Source organism: Mytilus edulis, chromosome 13 (genome assembly GCF_963676685.1).
Source record: "Mytilus edulis chromosome 13, xbMytEdul2.2, whole genome shotgun sequence".
Taxonomy (NCBI): Eukaryota; Metazoa; Mollusca; class Bivalvia; order Mytilida; family Mytilidae; genus Mytilus; species Mytilus edulis.
This window is the reverse complement of record NC_092356.1, coordinates 32,149,856-32,174,173: the sequence shown is the minus strand read 5'-3', so window position 1 is coordinate 32,174,173 and position 24,318 is coordinate 32,149,856. Positions and strand designations below refer to the sequence as shown.

At 30.8% G+C, this 24,318-nt stretch overlaps 3 protein-coding genes across 3 annotated transcripts in view; 2 read left to right on the top strand and 1 right to left on the bottom strand.

Moving 5' to 3' along the window:
- The window catches only part of LOC139499993 (serine/threonine-protein kinase mTOR-like), a 427,410-nt gene that overhangs the window by 228,339 nt on the left and 174,753 nt on the right, over positions 1-24,318 (bottom strand). The window lies entirely within an intron of this gene.
- Positions 13,795-24,318, top strand: part of LOC139499998 (uncharacterized) — a 45,156-nt gene continuing 34,632 nt past the window's right edge. Inside the window, exon 1 of the mRNA XM_071288688.1 lies at positions 13,795-13,860. The gene's annotated coding sequence lies outside the window, so the exon portion shown is untranslated. The remainder of the gene's footprint in view (positions 13,861-24,318) is intronic.
- LOC139501362 (uncharacterized) lies at positions 16,953-21,831 on the top strand. Its single transcript, XM_071290403.1, has 3 exons — positions 16,953-17,121; positions 17,943-18,016; positions 19,131-21,831. Exon 3 carries the CDS (start codon positions 19,132-19,134, stop codon positions 21,220-21,222), a length of 2,091 nt encoding a protein of 696 aa, XP_071146504.1. The 5' UTR covers positions 16,953-17,121; positions 17,943-18,016; position 19,131; the 3' UTR covers positions 21,223-21,831.

The following is a 24,318-nucleotide window of genomic DNA, read 5'->3' as shown; positions in this document are numbered from 1 at the left end:
TCATGTGTACTATTGTTTTTCTGTTTGTCTTTTTCATTTTTAGCCATGGCGTTGTCAGTTTGTTTTAGATTTATGAGTTTGACTGTCCCTTTGGTATCTTTCGTCCCTCTTCTATACATTTCCGAATTGTTGATTAGTAGTACATGTTCCAATAACAGTAAAATCTATACTCCTTGGACTTCTTCAATTTAACATTGACCCACGCATAACATGAAAATGATATAGAGTTACTATATATTGATTATCATTTTTCCTCTTTCTTTTTCTCTTTTTTTATATTTTGCATAAATCAGTTAAGTCATTCTTGAGCATTTTTTGTATAATAACTGTCTGTATGTATGTATACAACATAACAACCAGTTTTTCAAATCGATATACTACAACAATAAATGGTCTATTTTTCTTAGGTACTGGAAATTTCTGAATAAACTTTGAACATTGTATGCAGAAATACTTTTAAAGAAATATTATTTTACAGGGACCTAAGTTACAACAAAATTGCAACACTTGACGTCCATCTTTTCAAAAGATTGTCGGCTCTGAAGACATTGTAAGTAATTTGATTCAACAAAAAATGTATTTTATTGCATGCTATGGCAATGATTTAAACGATCTTTATGAAAAGAATTGTCTTTTTTCAGATATTGTATTCCTTGTAAAATGTACAATTTAAACGTATAATAAAATAAACCTTTATATTGTATGTTATTGATTTGATGAAACATGTTAAGGGAATAGGAATTTGGCAACGGCGTTGTTTACCTGTTTCTGTTTAGGTGGATAAATTTACAGATACAGGGATTACATTATTATTATCAAAATTTAAAAAAAGAGAGAAAAAAATATCGATCTGTTACTATACATTTGTACATTTCATTAGTAAAATATATTTCCAGAACAATAAAAATATTTGCTTGTTGGACTTTTGGAATTCTTGTGTTTTGCTCATAAATAAAGATCATTTTAAGCTACTTAACTGAATATATTTTAAAGCGTGAAAAATCGTCTCCACTCATAATTGAAACGTACAAATTTGTTTTGATTTAATTTCCTACCGTTTCAAAGATATGATTAATACAAGTTGACATGACAGTATAAGGTCATCTGAATTCTGCCTTTCTTCTTATGTGTTCTATCTATAAAATCAACTAAATCAACTAAAAAACATGTATATACAAATATCCAATAATTACAAAACAATTATGATTATGATAAATATCGGAAGTTGATATAATGCTGAACTGAAAATCGTTCATTTAAAGTTCCAAAACTGCATCTCATGCGGTAATTCTATCGTTAATTTCTACTGAACTAGAAAGGCAGAACGTTGATTAATATAAGCTATGTGTGCTAGATAAACGTCTGTAAGTTGTTATATATAAACTTATCATTGATACCAGGATTGAAATAAAAAACGTTGAAGAACTTGTTTGCTAGCGACAAGTAAAAAATTTTAAAAAATCCCTATCACACCAGTATAAATGTGTTCTTTCAATTCAAGAGTTTTCTCCCCTTAAATGGCTAAGTTAAAAAATTGATAATAAAAGCACAAATATTTAATACTTTTTTTAGATATTTGGAATAATGCAACAAGTTTTCTTTATATAAATAAATAGCCTAACTAATAAATTGCAGATATTTCGCAAATAACTAGACCAATTTTGTACAGCGATTGTACAATCCAAGATGGTTGCACGTCATAAAACTATTTCAAGGGAAATTTGTCAACTATGAGGTTTCTCTGTTTCTGTTTCGAACAATATAATACAGGATCAGAGTAACAGAATTCTTATCAAAACTGAAACAAAATCACAAGAAAGAGAAATATCATATTTGATCTGTTGCTATATATTTTACTGTTTTACTAGTAGTATATATTATTAGAACAACAAAAATATTTGCCTTTTGGAATTTATCAATTTAACATTTTTGTATTTTGCCCTAAAATTATAAATAAAAGATTATATAAAGCTACTGAATAGATATTGTAGTCATCTGCACTATTCATATACATTTGGAGTTGATTAAACTTTGTACTTTTTTTTTTAAATAATAAATATAATTGACCAGACAGTTAAAGGGGCTAGACCTGGTATATGGGAGACAACTCTTACACATGTATTAAAAGTCATTAGTGCGTTTTAATAAAGCAGTAAATTAAACAGTGATCAAGCATTTATGTTGTTTACATTTGGTTGTGAGAATGATGCAGACAAATCCAGTCAGCTGTATATGTTTGACAACACTAAACATTTAACTAAAGAACATCTTTTTTAGTGATGTCGATAAAAAGGTAGAAAATTACCATGAAATGCTTAAAAAAAACACCAATGACCTGAGTCTGGGGTGTTCTGAAGCAACTTGTATATTGACTAAAGTACCTTGTGGCATCGTTTAGAAAAAAATCTTGGAAGTTTTGGGAAATTCGATTTGAACATATGAATTAAAGAATGAATTAATATGGTTTTAGTGCTAACTCATTGATGCAAAGTTTGTACTTACTGTTTGTGTTTGTTTTTATTTTTTCCAATATAAAAAGCTATATTCTAGAAGATATGATCTGAACATCAATCCTAGTACAAGCTTATGCTGATAGGTAATCTACATTAACACAAAGATAGTACTTAGATAGTGACAGACTGTCAAAACAGTGAATTCTAAAAGCGTCTGCTATTGATGATAGTGGTATTTTGTAGTCTGGGAGAGAAACCAACAAATAGTTGTAATAAAAAATCATGTCAACTCGTCCCAAGGATACTCGTCCCATACTGATTATTACTGTTTTTCCTTATAACATTGTAATTGTAATTAGCATTAGGACAGTACTCCTTTGACTATTAAGTATTAAAAGAATGCAATGACAGTCTGTAGGAGGTTTTGCAAGGGGAAACTGAATTTTTATCCCAAATTTCTACTTTTTTCGTGTGCCTTGTTAGCCAACTTGTTGAAACATTTTAAAATTATAAACGGACAAATTCGATAGGTTTTTTTTAATTTAAAGATTAATATCCAATAAATGTTCAAACAATTTTTAACAGGAATTAAACGACAAAACTTTATTTTGGCTATATTGAAAAAAAAATGTGTTATCCCAGCTGGCCAGACTTTTCGCCGTATCAATTATTAAAAACCGTTTGTTTTACATTCAGGCTATTTGTTTTACCATGATTTTTCAGATTTACTTCAAAATATGTTTCTTTTATGCAATTAAACAGTCAGGGGTATTTCTAATGCCAACATATGCAAAAACACTCAATAATTGTTACCTACTAATGTTTTCGACCGTTTTTTTAAGGTACCCCAAAACTGGTCATATTCAATAAACCCTAACATAAAATGAAACGGTGAATTTCCTTAAAACTTGCCAGATGATGCATGCACCCCTACCTTTTCAATGATGTAAATATAAGGTAAATTAAACGAGAGGAAAAATTTGGTGTTACCAAGGTCTACCCCCTTCAGGTCATCTGATTTTTTAACTTTCTTGTCATATGCCCTATCTAATAATAATTAACTGGATTTGGTATTTTAAAAAAACCACATGCATTTAGAAATATCAAAATAAAACGATACAATTCTTATTCTGATAAAGATCGGAAGTTGATATGATGCTGAATTGAATGTCGGCCATTTACAGTTCTGTGATAGTATCTTAAGGGCATCCGATACAGTTTCTCGATATAATGTCATTTTTATAATTTTGAAATATGTTATAGGCCTTGACGAGTTGTAAAATAAAACACAAAATAAAACATAGGTCACCGTGCTTGTTTTCGAGAAAATTGAGGCTGAAAATTGGGGATTTGGGCAATTTTGTAAAAAATTTAGGCAACGTTATAAAATTTTTGGAGCAAATATTCTTCGTCGTAAATTATTAAGATCGGGTTCATTCTGAAGCTGTGATAAGTGACAATAAGTGAAAAAATCAATACCAACACGAATGACTATACAATTGTTCAAGCCTTGCTTGACATTGCGGACCAGGTGCTCAAAATGGCATTTTTCTAAACCTAAAAATATGGAAATAAACTGTTTCTGAAAATGTCATTTTTATCATTTTTCTGCATAAACTGCATTTTGTCATGCTTTCTCCAAATCTCAAATAAAAAATATATGTCACCGTGCTGGATTCTATGATAAATGCGATTTATCCTAAAAATTGCGTCCCCCCTTTGTAACCTCAACGTTAGCGCTAAAGTGCACGACGTCGTTGCAAGACAATTTCGACGTTATCTCTGCAAATTACCGGCGACATTTTTGAGATGTATAAATATTACTTGTAAAGAGCTACCTAAAAATTTGTAATATTGTTTTCGGAAATAAAATCATGTGAATCTTAAATACATCTCTTTATGTGTGGTCTAAGAGGGAAAAATCTCAAGAAAAGTTATTACGGACTGTTGATATTTTTTACAGCTTTTAAAATTAAAGACTGGGCCATTTAGAACTTGACATACATGTACATGTACTGAACACACTCGTGTATAAATTTATAAATACGATATGTTGACCTCTCGATGTTGTTTTTTGTTTTGTTTTGTGGTCTGCTGTTTCATTACAATACTCCTTAAAATCCTTTTGTTCACGTTTTAATCACTTTTTAGAATTTCACATTAATTCATAAAATCTAACTTTTATTCGGGTCAATGGTTACAATTGAATAAAATTGGGAGGCTCCTAAACAGTTTTAAAGATCACAGTTTTTATAGCTGACTATGCGGTATGGGCTTTGCTCATTGCTAAAGACCATACGGTGACCTATAGTTGTTAATTTCTGTGTCATATTTAACTCTTTTGGAGAGTTGTCTCATTGGAAATTATACCACATCTTCTTTTTTATGTTGTCAGAAAACAAAAACAAAATCTTATAAAGGAGAATCTTCATTGTGAAGACAGAGAAACTACACCATAATTTTGAAATTTTTGATTTGGCAAAAACAATTGGATTAATAACGAGAGGACTGGACATATTACCATATTATCAGCTATGGGTTTGTTTTTATTCTTCTCCTAACTTTCCACTCTATACCCACCTAAATTACGATTTCAAAGCAAATAACTTTTAATATTGTACTGTTATATTCTTTCTCCTCAGTTTTTAAAGCTGTTTAGGGGGGGGGGGAAGAGAGGGTGGCGAGCACCGATTAAAATCCAAATACTTCTCTCATTGCGTAATTTTATTTGTAAATAACTATATATGATAATGTTTTTTCACCACAGCGAGACGCATTGCGGGGAACATTACATATCGCATGTTCATTCCTTTGTCTGTCCTTCCGGTCCTTCTGATTAATTAGGTTTTTCACGTGTACAATTCTTGCCAAATTTCTATAAAACTGATATCGTATGGACACGTTCGAAAATCAGTGCATATCAACTATTCTTTAAAAGAATTATGCCATTTAGAAATATCAATTATATTTGATATTGCATCATTCCGTCATTTCTCATTTATTTGTAAAAAAAAAAAAGAACAAAATAAACAGCTGCACTACTAGCGCATGATACGCCCGTCGTCTTATGACAAAAACATAATATATGTTTTTAAAACAACATGGGATTGTACAGGAAGTCATGCTAAGTATATCCTGACTCATTCCTTATTCTTGCTCAAAATGAAGTTTATATCACAACCTGTATTCTGTGATATCAAATTGAAGCTCAATAAAAATTCAAGAATTAAAAAATGAATTAAAGAATCATCACGAAAAAGTATACAGATCTTAAGAATAATTAACTAACAAGTTTGTGAAATTTTATGCAATAATTATAAATAGTTTCTGAGATACGGCGCGACATGTGAAAACCCCCCTTTTTTCATAAACTTGCAGTAGTATCATTGAAGCAAATAAGTTCAAAGGGGCGTAACTCCTAGAAAAAAAAATGTAATTTCCTGTCGATATGCACACCTACGTATGTCCTTACTATCCAAAAAGGTTTCATGAAATTCTGATGTGTGGTTTGAGAGGAGTTGCGATGACAAGAAACAACTGACGGACTGACAGACAGACAGACGGACGGGTCAAAACATTATACCCTCCGCAACTTCGTTGCGTGAGGTATAAATATGCTGTACCAAAATTACGACAGACAGATGGACATCGGACATTAAATTTAATTTGTATACCATAATACATCCTGTCAATGTTTTTACGGGCGTATAAAAATGTCGTTGGCTATTTCCTTTTGTTAGATAAAATACGTGCTATGTGGAGGAAATAGGAACTTTGTTCTTTTATTAAAGTTGTATATTGTTAATATTAGCGGCATACCATTATTTTTTTTAACATAAATAAATTGAATAAATTGTTCACTTAGGAAGTTTACTTCTTCGTGTACCTAAATTTTCGGTATTAGCTTTAAAATATCATTGGTTTTCTGTGCTGTAATAAAATGACGGAACATCGATCCGGACAAAATCATAGATGATAAATGATAATAAAAATGATAATTGGCATGCATTATATTAGTAAGACCAAAATGGTCAGTCGTCTTGAGATTGCTCAGTAACGCTCACTATAAGATATTTTTTTGAAAATCTCACAGAAACAGTAATGTGTTTTATTTCTTATGATTTTATTAGACTGTTATCCTGTTAGAATCAAATTCACTAATATTAATGGTGTAGAAGTTAGCATTAGAATTAGAAATTGGAGCATCGTAAAATCCACAATACGTTTCTTTTTACGGAAAATTACACGCATTACGTCCTGCGAAAAGAAAGGTTTTGCGGGAATTCAAACGCTTAACGTCGCGCCAAGAGTTAACTCCATTGAAACTGTATCGGATGCCCTTAATCTGAAAAAAACAATAAAACAGAAATGGTTGTGGTAGCAATAAACAGTTAGGACAAAATATCAAAATTTGCTCTCATAAATTTGTCCATCCCCTTTTCGTTGCTTTCTTGCAATATTAAGCTTACTTTTTGTGTAATATATCTGCATATGTTTGTAATCAGAATCTTCCATATATTTTATATCCAAAAAAGGGGGGAAAAGATGTCATATATTTCCCCAAAATTTGGCTAAAAGTAGAACTTCAATCGCTTGAAGTAATACCTTTTCTGAAGCTGTTTTCATAAACTTTTCAGTTAATCCATTGCAAATCATATGTCTTTCGTCTAATTTTTTGGTAAATTTGCGTCAAAAACTTCGTGTAGAAAAAAGTGTTTGTAAACATTACATTAATTTCTGAACCGATGGCTGGTCTAGCTATGAAAGTACGGAGAGTCAAACAGAAAAAAGCCAATAAGACATGTAAAAAATATTATTGATGATCTTATAAACCACCTTTAAAGGCTAAATTAGCACGCAGCTGTCTAAAAATTGATTTTATTACACAATAACTTTCATATTTGAAAAATCCACTGGGGCCAAAATGCGAAACTAAACTCCTAATTGTGTATTGCTACCTATGCCAAATACAATATAAGCGTGACGAAATGTATGAAATTCTTAAGTAGCTGAACTGAAAACATTGTGACAGCACCCTTTAAAGGCTAATGTATGCATGAATACAACTACGTCATACTTCCAACCATCGGTATTGATTGACTATGAAACTTTTTTAATGAGGTGATAGGTCATATACGTCAAAAGACCATACTCGAAATCTGCTAACACTGTTATCAAACAGCCATGGAATTATTGTATTAACATTCATTACTAATAATGCGATAAATCTGTGTTAAACTAATCTAGATTTTTATAGATTTAAAGGCAGATATATTACATGTGTTTATCTTATAATGACAATGTGAGCTGCCAAAGCTCAATAATAACTATACATTATTTTTTTTAAATCTGTCAGTATGATTGCCATATATCAACCACATTACAAACGGATATGCTAGACTTGTCCCACTTTTTTATTCTCGAATATGGCAAATAAAATGTAATGCAGAAAAACGTTATGCTATTTTGATGGTATCAGAAAACGACGCATATTACAAAGTTCCCATATGTTCTACATATTCTACCACCGTTGCGTTTTCGGTTTCTTTTTTCAAAGTTACACAAGTATTTGAGAATGCAATATAATGAACAGCACTTTATTTCTTTAAGAATCTTTTTTTTAATTTCCCCTAAAAAAAGTGTATATATTTCTGCATCATTTTGAAACTAAATTACGTAACCATAACTCTGGTCGAGATTAATATGATTTAAAAAGGGTTTGAGTATTGAGGCCAGAAAATGCGAATTAATGTTTACCAACATTGATTACGCTGAAGGTATTGTGAATATGGTAACTTAGAAAATTCTGATTGTATTAGAATTTATGATCGATAAGGAGGTTAAAATATACAAACATTAGATTTGTTTAAGGATTTTTGGCCGAACGTCAATATAATATTTTGCATCAATCAGTTAAATCATACTAATTGGTGCCGTTTAAAAGAAAAAATATAAAATACAAATGTTATCATTTATGTGAAAAAATTATTTCTTCTAACATGTCTAAATAGTCATTTTAGGGTCATATACAACATGTATGTACAAACATCGCTATGATACGACAACATTCTAATTCTAATCGAGTGCGATAGGTTTTCTTACTTGTTCACCTGCATATGGGATATATATTTCCCAACTTATTCGATATTCAAGAGCTTGCAGCTGCTACTCAAACTTTGTAAAACATCATCAGTGTCTGAGTAGAAAGTTGATGAACCAGGGGTATGTCAAAGAACATCGCGTTCTTTTTCTAAAAAAAGAGTTCATCGGAAGGTACCAAGACCTTGTTGATAAATATTCCGCATTAACTTCACAAATAATACATGATGGTTTTGATGCATAGAATATTGGGAACTCCTTAAAAAATTAAAAAATGAAGACACTAAACAAGATCATTTTTTAATTTTTTAAGGAGTTCCCAATATTTTTTTGGGTCATTTTCTTGCAAATTTGTTAATGTTTCATATAAGTTCTTATTAAATATAATTTTCTTTCTCTTTACTAATTTTAGCATGTGTAAAAAATTTACATTTTAGCTCTAAATTAAATGGTTCTCGTCTCAGTTTAGCTCCTTTTGCTTTAATAGTTTTTTTAAGATCACGTACTTCATGGTCAACCCATGGTTTTCTGTTTAGTATTTTTTGTTTAACTTTTTTATATCTTACAATTTTACATGATTTATTTGCTAGGCTCTCAAAAATATTTTTTATATCAGAAGTTGCCTTGTCAATTCCTGAAAAAAGTTTGTTCAAACTGTGAGTCTTCAAAATCTCTCATTTGTTGTTTAATAAAATTTTCCCCTAGTACTTCAATCATTTTGTCTCTTGATGTATTCTCCCATCTATATTTCACTCCTATCTGAGTAAAGCTTTTATGACTTTTATGTTCTGTGTGACATATATTACATTTCAGTATAACATATATAGGGACATGATCTGACAAATATGTTGGTTCGCCAATATAAAAATATTCGATAGAGGACATCAAATCCATGTCAGACAAGGCATAGTCAACAGTGCTTGAACCATTATGCTTATAACAAGTTACATTACCAAAAAGATCTCCTACAAATCTACCATTCAGTATTCTGAGCCTGGAGGTAATACATAGATCAATTAGTTGTTTTGCATGAGGATTTAATACTTTTTCTAAAGAATTTCTATATATATGTGAATCACCCAGATAGTCATCTGGCAATAAATTTAAAAGATCATCATGAATATTATTTTCATCAGAAATAAAATCTAAATGATTACTGACTCTAGCGTTAAGATCTCCAATAATAAGAATATTACCTTTGAATGACAGCTTTCATTTTCAAGTAATATAAAGTCATCATTAAAGAATGTAGATGACAATGGTTGAATATAACATACACACACAAATATATCTTTTTTTAAACCAAAGAAAAATTTATCAAGCTTTAACCATAGCCTGTTGTCAGATTTTGTTACATTTAAAACTTCAGATATACCTTTATGTAAGGTAGATTTATAATATACAATTATACCTCCACTGTATCTTTTGGATCTTAATTTCTTTTTTCTAGATTTCTGTACATAATTAAAATTTACAATGTTTGTACTAGAATCAGCACCCTTCCAAGTTTCCATGAAAATACTTATGTCATATTTAAGACTAGATAAAAAATAGTCATCTTCTAATTTACCTCCCAGGCCCTGAATATTCCAACTACCAATCGACAAATTTGTTTTCATTTCAAAATCAATTTCTGGTGTAAAGCAAGATATAGATCTATAAAATTTATTGGGCAAAGGGAAGTAACTCAAATTTTCCCCAGATGGAGAATTTTCACATTTAATATTTACTCTTTTTTTCCTTTATTGTTTGTTTTTTTCTTTGATGCTACATTTAGGAAAATTTAAACTATGAAATAATATGTAGAACAAACAAAATTAACTAGACAAAGGGATATTTTCTCTTTAACCCCTCATTAACATTCAATTAAAATTTAAGAAAACATAATTTATTTATGTTTTTCCCCTTTCAGTAAATATATACCAACATACTTGAAAAAAATAACATGGTATATATACATGGTACATGAAATCTTTCATATTTTAATTTTTTTAGGGATAATGAGAACAAATTTCAAAATAAGAAACAAAACAAAAACTGTTTCACAGAACTTTCTACTCTTATTTAGAAGACTTTCATTGTTTTTTATCCAATCATAAACACAAAATGCTATTTATAAGAATAATAATGAAAACATTTTAATGATAACAATTAACAGTACACCATGGTACCCATGGTCAGTAACCAACACATTTTAATAGTGCAAGCCTTCAAGAGCCAAACGTAGTCACTTGAGATTCATGTCTGAATTACGACGACTTGTTTGTTGGTAGTCATTGAAGTTATTGTTTGTGAATTTGTCTTGCCACTGAGAGGAATGGTCATGATGGTTGTCCCACGGATTTCTATTAAATGTGTAATGACGCTCATGTTGCTGATTTCTCCAATTACTCTGTCTACTTTCGGTATATTGTGGATTTACGACTCCCAAAAGAGGACTTACAATGCTTTTCAAATTTCTTACATACATTCCGATTCCTGCATATACATCTAAATGAATGCCATCACTGAAGTTAGTTTGTGTTAGGTTTCTATGACGTACAAATTTTAGGTTAAATTCTGTGCATAGCTTTTCCAATAATGCATTGCAATCTAACCTTTTAACTTTATAGTCTTCAGTGTGCTTGTAATTTTTATAGTATCTAGGTAAGATAATTATAATATTTGAGCCCGGCACTAATCTTTGTGTGGCCAATACCAATTTTTTCATATCATTTACAACTTCTTCTGCAGACTTCTCGTCTAAGTCATTTGATCCGACTTGATATGCGATATTATCAGCTTTCAATTTTCCAGTTTCAAGAAATTCAATTGCCCCTTTTAAAGTCTTGTCTCTTAGTGTAGTAATCTTTGCGGACTGATATCTTATGATTTTTTTCGCATTCATGTCTTTAACAATAGAAGATCCTACCAGCCAAAATTTTACTTCATTGTTGTTTTCTTTAGAATTTAACCTCTTTTCGTCCCGTTTTGACTCATTCATGGATTTAACACGGCTTGTATCTTGCTTAACATGATTTTCAGTAGTATGTGCATTATGATTTCTATTATTATGCTCATTCTTTTCTACATGTACATGTATCTGCTTTTGTTGTATTTCTTCATTATGTGTGTTGTTTTCTTAACTATACATTGTATTTCTTTACACTTTCCCTCCAATGAGTCTAATTTGAGAGTTACAAAATCTCCTTTTTCATAAACATTGGTTTTTAATTTGTTAAAATTTTCATTAACAGCTGGCATTATGTTTTCAGTGGTCTGTATATTGTTTTTTTTGAGTAAGTTGAATTTGTTTTACTTCAGACATAATTGTGTCAAGTTAACTACCTTGACCAAAAACTTTAACCTGAAACTCTCACTTTCATTTTCTAAGTTTAGTGGACCGTGAAATTGGGGTCAAAAGTCTAATTTGGCTTCAAAATTAAAAAGATTATATCATAAGCAACAAGTTTACTAAGTTTCAAGTTGATTCGACTTCAGCTTCACCAAAAACTACTTTGACCAAAACTTTAACCTGAAACTCCCACTTTCATTTTCTATGTTCAGTGGACCGTGAAATTGGGGTCAAAAGTCTAATTTGGCTTTAAAATTAGAAAGATCATATCATAAGCAACAAGTCTACTAAGTTTCAAGTTGATTGGACTTGGCAGCTTCATCAAAAACTACCTTGACCAAAAACTTTAACCTGAACGGATGGACGCACGGACGAACGGAGCCACAGACCAGAAACATAACAACTACAATAAGCTTCTTTCGACAAAAATATTGTGCATTTTTTCCTTTTTTTTCCTTCTTCATAATAAAAAAACAAATACAAATTAACATTGAGTATGTGTAGAGTTAAACTTTTTATGAAACTCAAATCTTTACTTTTTCGTCACAGTTCTACAACAGTATTCTATTTGTCCAATTACTTTGTGAGTTACTAATAATGAGGAAATCAAATCATGTTTAGAGGAATATCACTTCCCAGAAAACAATCATTTGATAACCAAACACACAAGGAAACTGTTGTGACAAATATAATATATGAAGGTAGGCCTTAATTGTGTAAGTATGGACAACTTTGGTAACTGAATTTAAAAAAATGATATTTCTGAAAGCAGCATTTTGAAATAAATGTCTGTTAATACAGCTCTCCGTGTAATTTCACCTTATTACAACTCGAAATGGAGATGATGAAATGATGTTTATAATATTTGAGGTAATAAGAAACTAAGTACAGGGTCACTAGTATCAAAGTTCCTGTTGTACTTTATCGTCACTAAGAAAATGGTATTCAATAAAATTGTGTAAAGACCAGACGTGTTTGTACGCCTTAAAATGTGAAACATGTATCATTCCATTCATACATGAAAAACAATTTATTGTTTTAAAAACATCTTTTAATTTTTATGCAATTTTTAAATCATTTTTCACGCAGATATATCACGATGCCATTGTTCTTCAATATGAAGGTAAATACAAAATGTATGTATGCATTGAGTGATATGACAATTCAAGCAGAATTACGTTTCAAATAAGTATTTTTGTAGGTTTAATATCCAACAATAAACTTTCAACGCTTGATATTTGACGGTTCAATATACATTTAAAGTAACTACAAGTAACGTCATCCAACAAAAATATCGTTTGCCTTCATATGTTTTAGTTGTGCTATTTCAATGATTTAACTTATCTTTTTGAAAACATATATATATTCCAACTTATATTAATTAATGTGTGTTCATATAGTTTTGTATTACATGTTGACTGTACCAATTTCAAGAAAATAAATATAGTAACGTTAAGAACTAGCACGTTGCCATTGTTCTTCAATATGAAGGTAAATATGTATGCATTGAGTGATATGACAAATTCAAGCAGAATTACGTTTCAAATATGTACTTTTGTAGGTTTAATATCCAGCAATAAACTTTCAACGCTTGAGGCGAAATGAGATTTGACGGTTCAATATACATTTTAAGTAACTTCAAGTAACTTCATCCAACAAAAGTATCGATAGTTATATGTTCTCTTACTTTTTCTCTTCTTTTTTTATTATTTGCAGAAATCAGATGACTCATACTTCAGTGATAGGTAGTTTTTGTATAATAACTGTGTGTATGTATGTATGTAGTTTTCAAATAGATACACTACAACTCCAAATGATTTATTTTCATAGGTAATTTTGTGTGTATTGATAAACGTTGAACATTGTATGTAAAAACATTTTTAAAATAATATTGTTTCACAGGGGCCTGAGTAACAACAAAATTGCAACACTTGACGTCCATTTATTCCAAGGATTGTCGGCTCTGAAGAGACTGTAAGTAACACCAAATCTATATTTTACTGTATACGATGGCAATGATTTAAACGATATTTAGAAAATAATTGGGTTGTTTTCAGATATTGTATTCCTTGTAAAATGAACAATTTAAATGAATACTAAAAGGACCGTTAGATTGTATCATGTGTATGTTATTGGTTTGATGAAGAAAGTTCATGGAATAGGAATTTTTTCAACGGCGGTGTTTATCTGTTTCTGTTTCTGATATATTTACATGTGCAGAGAAGACATCATTCTGATCAAAATTGAAAAAAAAATGAAAAAAGGAGAAAAAAAAATTCGATCTGTTGCTGTATATTTCTACATTTTAATTAATAGATCTATTTTGAAGACAATAAAAACATTTGCTTTTTAGACTTTTAAAATTCCTGTGTTTTGGTCTAAAATAAAGATTATTTGAAGCTTCTGTATGCCAAAAAAATATGCATATATGTTTGTTTTCATAAAAACTGTCTCCACTGATAACATAAACGTACACATTTTGTTTTGTTTTAACTTTCTACTGTTTCTAAGATAAAATTAATAAGTATTGACATGACAGTATAAGGTCATCTGCATTCTTACTTTCTTGTAATGTGTTCTATCTATATAATCAATTATATTCCATGTAAAGAACATGCATTGCAAATATTAAAGTTTGGAAGTTGAAAAATGCTGAACTGAAAATCTTTTACTTAAAATTTCAAAACTGTGGCAATGATATCGTTAATTTCTACTGAATTAGAACGGCAGGATATTGATAAATATAAGCTATTTAGGGTAGATAAACGTCTGTTACTAGAAGTATGTAAATATAAACTCATACCAGGATTGATTTTTTTTATTTGCGCAAGACGTGCGTGTCTCGTCTACAAAAAACTCATTATAAAAGCTTGAATCAACAAATTTACAAAGGCCAAATAAAGTACTAAGTTCAAAAGCATATAGGACCACAAATTCAAAGTTTTGTAAACAGTTAATTTATAATTGTTACCATATTAATGACAAGTCATAGTAACATAAAAGCGCCGACTACTAGGCTGGTGAAACCCTGGGGGATACAAATTCGCATCGACCAAGTTGTTGTAAATAAACTCATCATAGAAACCAGGATTGATTTATAGTTGTGTCAGACGCGCGTTTCGTCTACAAAAGAATCATCAGTGACGCTTGAATCCCATATATGTTACTTAGGTCAAATAAAGTACTATATGCAACATAACAACCAAATTTTCAAATAGATATACTTCACATCCAATGGTCCTTTCTTCGTAGGTACTTATGTTTTTATTGATGAATATTGAATATTTGATGCAGAAATACGTTTAATAAATATCATATTACAGGTGGCTGCAAAACAACCAAATTGGAATTCTTGATGTTAATGTTTTTAACGGATTAACGGCTCTGAAGATATTGTAAGTAACACACAAATAACTGCCTTCATTTGTTGCTTGTTTGATCTCACAATGATTAAAACTATCCTTTTGAAAATAATTGCCATCTTTTGTATGTCAATCTTATTGTGTATTACATGTAAAGTGCATACTTTAGACGAATTATAAATGCGGACATCTATACTTTATGTCAATGGATTGCTGAAACAAGTTAAAGGAATTAAAATTTTGTCAACGGAGAGGTTTTTCTGTTTCTGTTCAGGACAAAATATTATACAGAAGCAGAGATGTTATAATTTTTCATCAAAATTAAAACAAAACTGAAGAAAGAGAAAGATGATTTTGGATCTGTTGCTGTATATTTCTATTGTTTTTTAGTAATATATATATTAGAACGATAAAACTATTTGCCCTTTGGACTTAATACATTTTACATTGTTGTATTTTGCTCTACAATTAAAAATAAAAAATATATATGAAGCTACTGAATATATAGTGTGGTCATCATTTATATACATTGTGTTGTGATTGAATTTCGTGTCGTTTCTTAGATATGATACAACACAGTTTATAGTCGTCTGAATTCTTTCTTTCTTGTAATGTGTAGGTTGGGTTTTTCAAGAAAATGTATCTAGCGACCTGATGCAAAAGTCCTATAGCTGTACCATGCATATGTATGAAGTTAAATAAATATGATATGATACAACACAGTATATAGTCGTCTGAATTCTTTCTTTCTTGTAATGTGTAGTATCTAAAGATAATCAAATTGATTCCGTGTTAAAAAAAAAACACATGCATTTACAAATAATAACATATTAGGATTAAATTCTGATTAAGACCGGAAATTGATAAGATGTTCAATTGAAAATCATTCATTTACGGTTCTTTGTAATGTGTAGTATCTAAAGATAACCAAATGAATTTCATGTTAAAAAAAAACATGCATTTACAAATAACAACATATTAGGATTAAATTCTGATAAAGACCGGAAAATTTATAAGATGCTCAATTGAAAATCTTTCATTTACGGTTTTGCAACAGTACCTCAATAGACAATGTTATTAGTAATTGCTACATAATAAGTAGGGCCTATATACCTGCCCCATAACAAAAATATTTTCGAAAAATCAATAACATAGAAATGCAAAATTCTACTGATTCGTATGTGTATGGCTTTCTTTTTCCGTTGGACATATTCATTTTATGAAAAAAATGTTTTTTTGTAGTTATGACGTCACAATGCCGTGTTTTGACAACACTTCACGTGCATATTTGTTGGCTTTTCGCAATTTTTTACTCATTTTCGCCAAGTTTTTTTACGAAAAAAGTACCTGAGCAGTCTTGCCCCAACGAAATATTTTGTCAGAGCAATATTATCAACTAAATGCATCTTATGTTGAAATATTTTCGTGGGGCAAAGCTGCGCTCATACTGAATTTTAATTAAAAACTTGCTCAAAACCGGCATCGAAGTTCTCTAATTATCGTCCGTTTTTCCCGGTATCGGGAAAAAAAAGGAACATATATGTATTTTTTACATTTTTTTTGGTCAATGGTTGATAACAATAAAGTTTGGCTATAGAAAGTACATTACAAAGCGTATTTCTTCATATTAAAGTAAAACATAGCCTCTCAAGTTAAGCCTAGCCCTTACCGTCTATATTTATTGTAAGTGATTACGGAACTGACGCACGGAATTTTACTGGTGCTGTTGTTAAGAAGCTTTTTATAGTGGAACAGAAATCAGCGTATCATTCCTTAAATACTTGGTATTAACAGACAGAATTGAAAGAACTAAATATAATTTAAAAGATGTGATTATATTTTTGAAAATGGTGGAATTCGTACTCCGTGAAAGGTAAGTTAAGCTTAAACTAGTCTACATCACATGAACTTGTCACGTAAAAAGTTCTTCCGTCTTTTCATATTATTATCTCTTACGAAAAAGCGAAATGGAAACAAAATTTTAATTCTATGATTATTTTTCTTTTCATTGCTTTAAAGTACTACACAAAATAATAAGACGGCCGGAACACGATCTACAAAACTCGTATTTATAAATTCCACGGCACAGCAGACAAAAACTTCAGTTTCCATTTTGCACTGACGTCTGTTATGTAAAAAAAAAAATTACCATGACATAATCAACAACAATGAAATGGTCATTTCATTGATATTAAGTTGAATCGTAAATAAGAAGTAAAGAAATAAAAAACAAAACAAAATTGTTGTTCCTACGGTTTATGAATCAAAATCATAAATATGACTTATTTACTACGTTCAGCTACTGTGTTTATGTGGTTCACATCGCCTACACGCTCCGCTGCGGAGAAAATATTTTACGTTCGAATCTCATCCAAGCCAAATTTTTTTTTCATCATTTCGTAATTTTTTACATTTGTCGTTTTGAATCACATGATCATTTTTGAATAACTAAAAACACCTTTACAACAACAACAACAAAAAAAAAAGATACAAGTATACCCCAACTTTGTGAATTGTTAGTTCTTTAGCTACATGAACTATCATCATTGACAGTTTTGCATGTGTTTTACCCATCAAGAAATGGTATATGTGCTTAACAGGAAAGTTCCGTATGTTGAATTTCATGATAGATACAAAAAAACAAAAACAACATTCACCAATATACATTAAGACCTTGTATTTTAAATGTTTTAGACATAAATGGATACTGCAGATCACTGGAGACAGCGGACCTAAATTATTACATGACAATTTCCTCATAGAAATGAGTGAGTATCTATATAATTTCCATCTTCGCTAGCTAAGGGTTACGATCCACTCCCGTTCCAGAAAGCAGGAGTGGAGAAAATGTATAATTTCGTGCAGTCGATTATTTGATACTGAGTGCAGAAGATTCATAGTTCAATTAAAAGCATTGTGAACCCAGATTTAAAATTATTTATTTATGCGCAGCATCCAGAAGTAAAATTACAAAATATGGATTACATTATGTTATAGTCTGAAAATGTTTGAAATAATTGCCACTGGATGTTAAACATCAATACATTCATTTAATATTCATATAACCAAACACAGAAATAAATTTGGCAACTTAAAATGTTATTTTTACTATGGAAAATCTTATGAAATTTTTGATGCACTGACTTTCAGTATCTACGCTATTAAGAAGAGTGAAAGACAGAGTTTCATCTTAAAAATAAATTGTTATGTTTGATCAAAATAATGTGTTATGTGAATAACAAACATCAAACACTAGACTGTTTCTTAAAAAAAAAGCAATTTTAGTTGAACATTCATTATAGTACCGGGCTTGTCTGATGTCGAAAATGTTCTGGTATTCTCCGTAGTTGCATGGTTTGCTGTCTTATTCATTCGCCTCCACATTTGATATGGCTGTTTTGCACACCACATTGTAAAAAACATTTCGCCTATATTCATAAACATGGATGTTTCTATTTTTTTCAATTAAATTTTAATTATCACTGTAAAAATCGTGCTTAGAATTTAAACACTAGTGATACATGTTTAGATCTAAACGTGTTTAGGGTTGTATTTAATTCCTAAACACATTTTTCAGTAAGCACATAATATTTAAGTTTGCCGTGAATTTAAACACGTTTAAAAATGAAAGTGTATAGAAATTAAACACATGTTTTAAAGCTAAACATGATTCTAAACACAACCCTAAACACATTGTGCTAAGAATTGTGTTTAGGATCTAAACACCGTTTTAAGGTGCATGCTAACTTTAGATTTTCAAATACAGTTAACACATATGTATTTGCCAAAAACAGATAGCAATGAAATTTGTTAGGAGTTGAATAGATTTTGTAATTAAATGTACCAAATATTAATTGTATCCTCTTATGGTTTTCTTTTCAGAATGGATAAAATAAGAAAGGGAAGAAAAGATTCTAAATGTATATTGTGTGAAAAAAGAACAAAACCCGGAAAAAGAAGACCTTTGTGTGGAGAAACAAATAAAAATCTGCGCAATTTTCTCAGTAAGAATTTCCTTGTTTCACCCAATGATGATGACGTTATCTGTGATACTTGTCAACGGAAATACTACAGAGAAGGGCAAGCACAAGTAAATACACCCACTGTCCTTACAAATGATACAAATGCAAATGATCCTGATTTTATGCCACCATCTGCACCTAAAAGACCAAAATTAAGTTCTCCTTTATCAATATCGCTTCCGATATCTTCAACAATTAAAGGTCATGCACAATGTTGTCTTTGCAAAAAGCGTGGTCCAAAACTTATGGTTGTTCCACAAGAAGCACGATTTCATACATTTTTGGAAAAAAATATAATTATTCCTGCCGGATCACGGTGTTGTCCTCGTCATTTATGTACTGAAGGTTTTACAAAAGAAGCTAACGAAGACATAACTAGTGTGTATACTGTTTCTGACTTCAATCGCAGCGGACTACTTGAATTGATAGATACAATAAGAGAACATGCATTAAAAAATAAAAACGCAAGAATTGATTTTGATAAATCTTCTTCTTTAAATGACACAGACTTTCGAAATTTGACTGGCTTAACTATTACTGATTTTGAAGACTTATGTTCTCACATTCTAAACTCAGCTATAAGAGATACCCGAGTACGAAGCATGAGAACATGTATTGGTATATTTTTGACCAAACTTCGTTTGGGTATGTCTAATAAAATATTAGCAACTTTGTTTAATATAAGTAAAGATTCTATCAGGAAAGCTATTTCATCCGCAAGAGATGCAGTTAAACAGCACTTTACACCAAAATATTTAGGATTTGATCATGTATCCCGAGAAAGTGTTATACAAAACCACACTCGTCCACTGGCACAAACATTATTTGGTGATATCACAAACACAACTGCCATACTCGTAATTGATGGTACATATATTTACATACAAAAGAGTGGACAATTTAAATTTCAACGTAGTACATACAGCATGCACAAATTTCGCAACCTCATTAAGCCAATGATGTTTGTCACAACTACAGGATACATTGTAAGTGTGATTGGACCCTACCTTTGTAACAGCAAAAACAATGATGCCAAAATTTTAAACTCAATTTTCAAAAATAACTTGGAGAAAATCAAGGAATGGTTCGATAAAGATGATGTTGTTGTGGTTGATCGGGGATTTCGAGACAGTATCGACCTCTTAGAAGAATTTGGTATTCAAACTAAAATGCCAAGCTTTCTCAAACGTAACGAGAAGCAACTTTCGGTTGAAGACGGTAACACAACACGTTTAGTTACAAAGGTCCGCTGGGTTGTTGAGTCCGTTAATGGTAGAATCAAGCAGTGGCGCTTGCTTGACAAGGTATTACCAAATTCCCTTATACCGTATGCTGGTGAATATACACGTTTTGTAAGTGCCATATGTAATAAGTATAGACCACCACTTAATGCTGGTAATGAAACTGATGACCTTCTCTTAGGTACAAAAATGCTTCACATGTCAAAGAAGAAAAATGAGCTCATGGAACGAGTTTCAAATGAAAAATTGCATTCCAGAAGTGGTAGGTGGCAAAAAATAGATGGCAACGATTCCGTTGAAGATTTTCCGAAACTGTCGGAGGAGGACATCAGGGACATAACTCTCGGTGTATACCAGGTTAAACTAGCAAAGAGTTATACTGAGGAACATCTAGAAAATGACGATTACTATGAAGTCATGCAACAGGGACATCAACTTATTAGAGTTAGAATGGCAAGTAGACATACAAGCAGCAAAACGCATAACCTATGGATTACATATGATGACTGCTGCATAAAAACTTGGTACTGTACTTGCAAGGCCGGTGCTCGAATTGTTGGTACTTGTAGTCATATTTCGTCAGTTATATGGTTTCTAAGTTTTTACCGGCATCAAACCAAAGGAAATCAAGCAAAGCAATGGAAGGACTATGTCCATGATGCTAACCAGCCGGAAGTAGTTGATGATAGTGACAGTGAACCGGAGGAGTAAACATGTTTAGCATTTGTATTTAACTGAACAATTACTTGGACATATATAGGCATATAATATAATTCCATTTTTGTTTTGTATGTCTTTGTTGGGAAAAAACTGACGTACGTCGATATCAGGGTACTATTATGCCTAGATGACGAATATAGAAGGGAAGACATTTATTGCAATAGTTCAACTGGTAAATGCTAACACTGAATTGTCACACCAAACTGGTATAATAATATTGATATTGATAACATAATACCTGAATTTATGATAACTGTTGCTTAAAAATTCAGAATCATAGTGTAGTAACAGTTTTGTCGATCGGGGGTTGCATATTGTATTTTTAGTTTGATATGAGGAACATGTGAAAAGTTTCTAAAGATAAATGTGCTAACAATATTTCAATAAATTTGAGTAATTTTTGAAATGCATAGTTTATGAAATTGTGAACTTTATCAGCAGAGTACATAAAAGTACACACCAACTCATTTTTGGTAATTTAAGGTAAAAGAAAACACAAACAATAACTGTAGATTCCCTCTAATTTAGTCATACATAGAACGAATGTTAATTTTGTTGTAACCATAGCAACTGTATAACTGATATCAAATGGTTAAATTTTATATCAATTTTATTCTTCATTGTATAAACACAATGTTTCACAAGTAATAGTGTATTCACGTTGATTATGTACTGTGTAATCTATTGTAAAAAGTACACAATACATCAAAAAAAAGGATAACATACGTAAAAAGCTGATATTTTAGCTTAGTCGGCATACCATTTTTATGACGTCATAACAAGAAAACGGTAAGAGATAACTATAAAATTCTTGGTGTTTTATAAGCTCCATATCATAGATATCAATTGAAAGAAATATCAATAGATTCTGAAGTGGGGCCAATTTTGCCCCTTAGAGCCCCTTCTCCTTTATTTAAACATGAAAAAAAGTAAGAGGTTTAAATTGAAAATTTAGGTAACTGAATTGAAAACGTTGAGTTCGCATCATTCCGACGCTTTTCTCTACATTAATTACAACTACGTCCAACTAACGCTAATGCCACTGACGATGGACTTTTGAATGACGGGATAACTTTAATACGTCAAAAGGACTTACTTGAAATCTGCTAACACTGTTGAAAAACTGTCATTGAATTATTGTATCAAAATTCATCATAATAATTGGGCAAACAGTCTTAGACCAACCTTGATTATTATAGGTTTAAAGGCAGATATTGTAGATAGTAATATTTCATCATAATAAGTGGGCAAACTGTCTAAGACCAACCTTGATTATTATAGGTTTATGGGCAGATATTGTAGATAGTAATGTCTCATCATAATAATGGGGCAAACTGTCTTAGACCAATCTTGATTATTATAGATTTAAGGGCAGATATTGTAGATAGTAATGTCTCATCATAATAATGGGGCAAACTGTCTTAGACCAATCTTGATTATTATACGTTTAAGGGCAGATATTGTAGATAGTAATGTCTCATCATAATAATGGGGCAAACTGTCTTAGACCAATCTTGATTATTATAGGTTTGAGGGCAGATATTGTAAATAGTAATGTCTCATCATAATAATGGGGCAAACTGTCTTAGACCAATCTTGATTATTATAGGTTTAAGGGTAGATATTGTAGATAGTAATGTCTCATCATAATAATGGGGCAAACTGTCTTAGACCAACCTTGATTATTATAGGTTTAAGGGCAGATGTTGTAGATAGTAATGTCTCATCATAATAATGGGGCAAACTGTCTTAGACCAAACTTGATTATTATAGGTTTAAGGGCAGATATTGTAGATAGTAATGTCTCATCATAATAATGGGGCAAACTGTCTTAGACCAACCTTTATTATTATAGGTTTAAGGGTAGATATTGTAGATAGTAATGTCTCATCATAATAATGGGACAAACTGTCTTAGACAAATCTTGATTATTATAGGTTTAAGGGCAGATGTTGTAGATAGTAATGTCTTCATAATAATGGGGCAAACAGTCTTTGACCAATCTTGATTATTATAGGTTTAAGGACATATATTGTAGATAGTAATGTCTCATCATGATAATGGGGCAAACAGTCTTTGACCAATCTTGATTATTATAGGTTTAAGGACAGATATTGTAGATAGTAATGTCTTCATAATAATGGGGCAAACAGTCTTTGACCAATCTTGATTATTATAGGTTTAAGACATATATTGTAGATAGTAATGTCTCATCATGATAATGGGGCAAACAGTCTTTGACCAATCTTGATTATTATAGGTTTAAGGACAGATATTGTAGATAGTAATGTCTTCATAATAATGGGGCAAACAGTCTTTGACCAATCTTGATTATTACAGGTTTAAGGGTAGATATTGTAGATAGTAATGTCTCATCATAATAATGGGGCAAACTGTCTTAGACCAATCTTGATTAATATAGGTTTAAGGGTAGATATTGTAGATAGTAATGTCTCATCATGATAATGGGGCAAACTGTCTTAGACCAACCTTGATTATTATAGGTTTAAGGGCAGATATTGTAGATAGTAATGTCTTCATAATAATGGGGCAAACTGTCTTAGACCAACCTTGATTATTATAGGTTTAAGGGCAGATATTGTAGAAAGTAATGTCTCATCATAATAATGGGGAAAACTGTCTACGACCAACCTTAATTATTATAGGTTTAAGGGAAGATATTGTAGATATTAATGTCTCGTCATAATAATGGGTCGAACTGTCTGAGACCAACCTTAATTATTATAGGTTTAAGGACATATATTGTAGAAAGTAATGTCTCATCATAATAATGGGGAAAACTGTCTTAGACCAACCTTAATTATTATAGGTTTAAGGGCAGATATTGTAGATATTAATGTCTAATCATAATGATGGGGCAAACTGTCTTAGATATGGTAACGTTAAGAACTATGTTACTGCATTTGTAAGATATTTTAGGGTGGTATACATTTTGTCAAAACCTTTAGAGTTTACCTTGTATCTGTTTAGGACAAATTTTTTAAACTCCAAATGGTTTAATTTTCTTTGGTAATTTTGTGTGTATTGATAAACGTTGAACATTGTATGTAGAAACATTTTAAAAAT

What these genes read in the sequence shown, in the direction of transcription:
- LOC139501362 (XM_071290403.1), top strand. Translation starts at nt 19,132, where the DNA reads ATGGATAAAATAAGAAAGGGAAGAAAAGATTCTAAATGTATATTGTGT.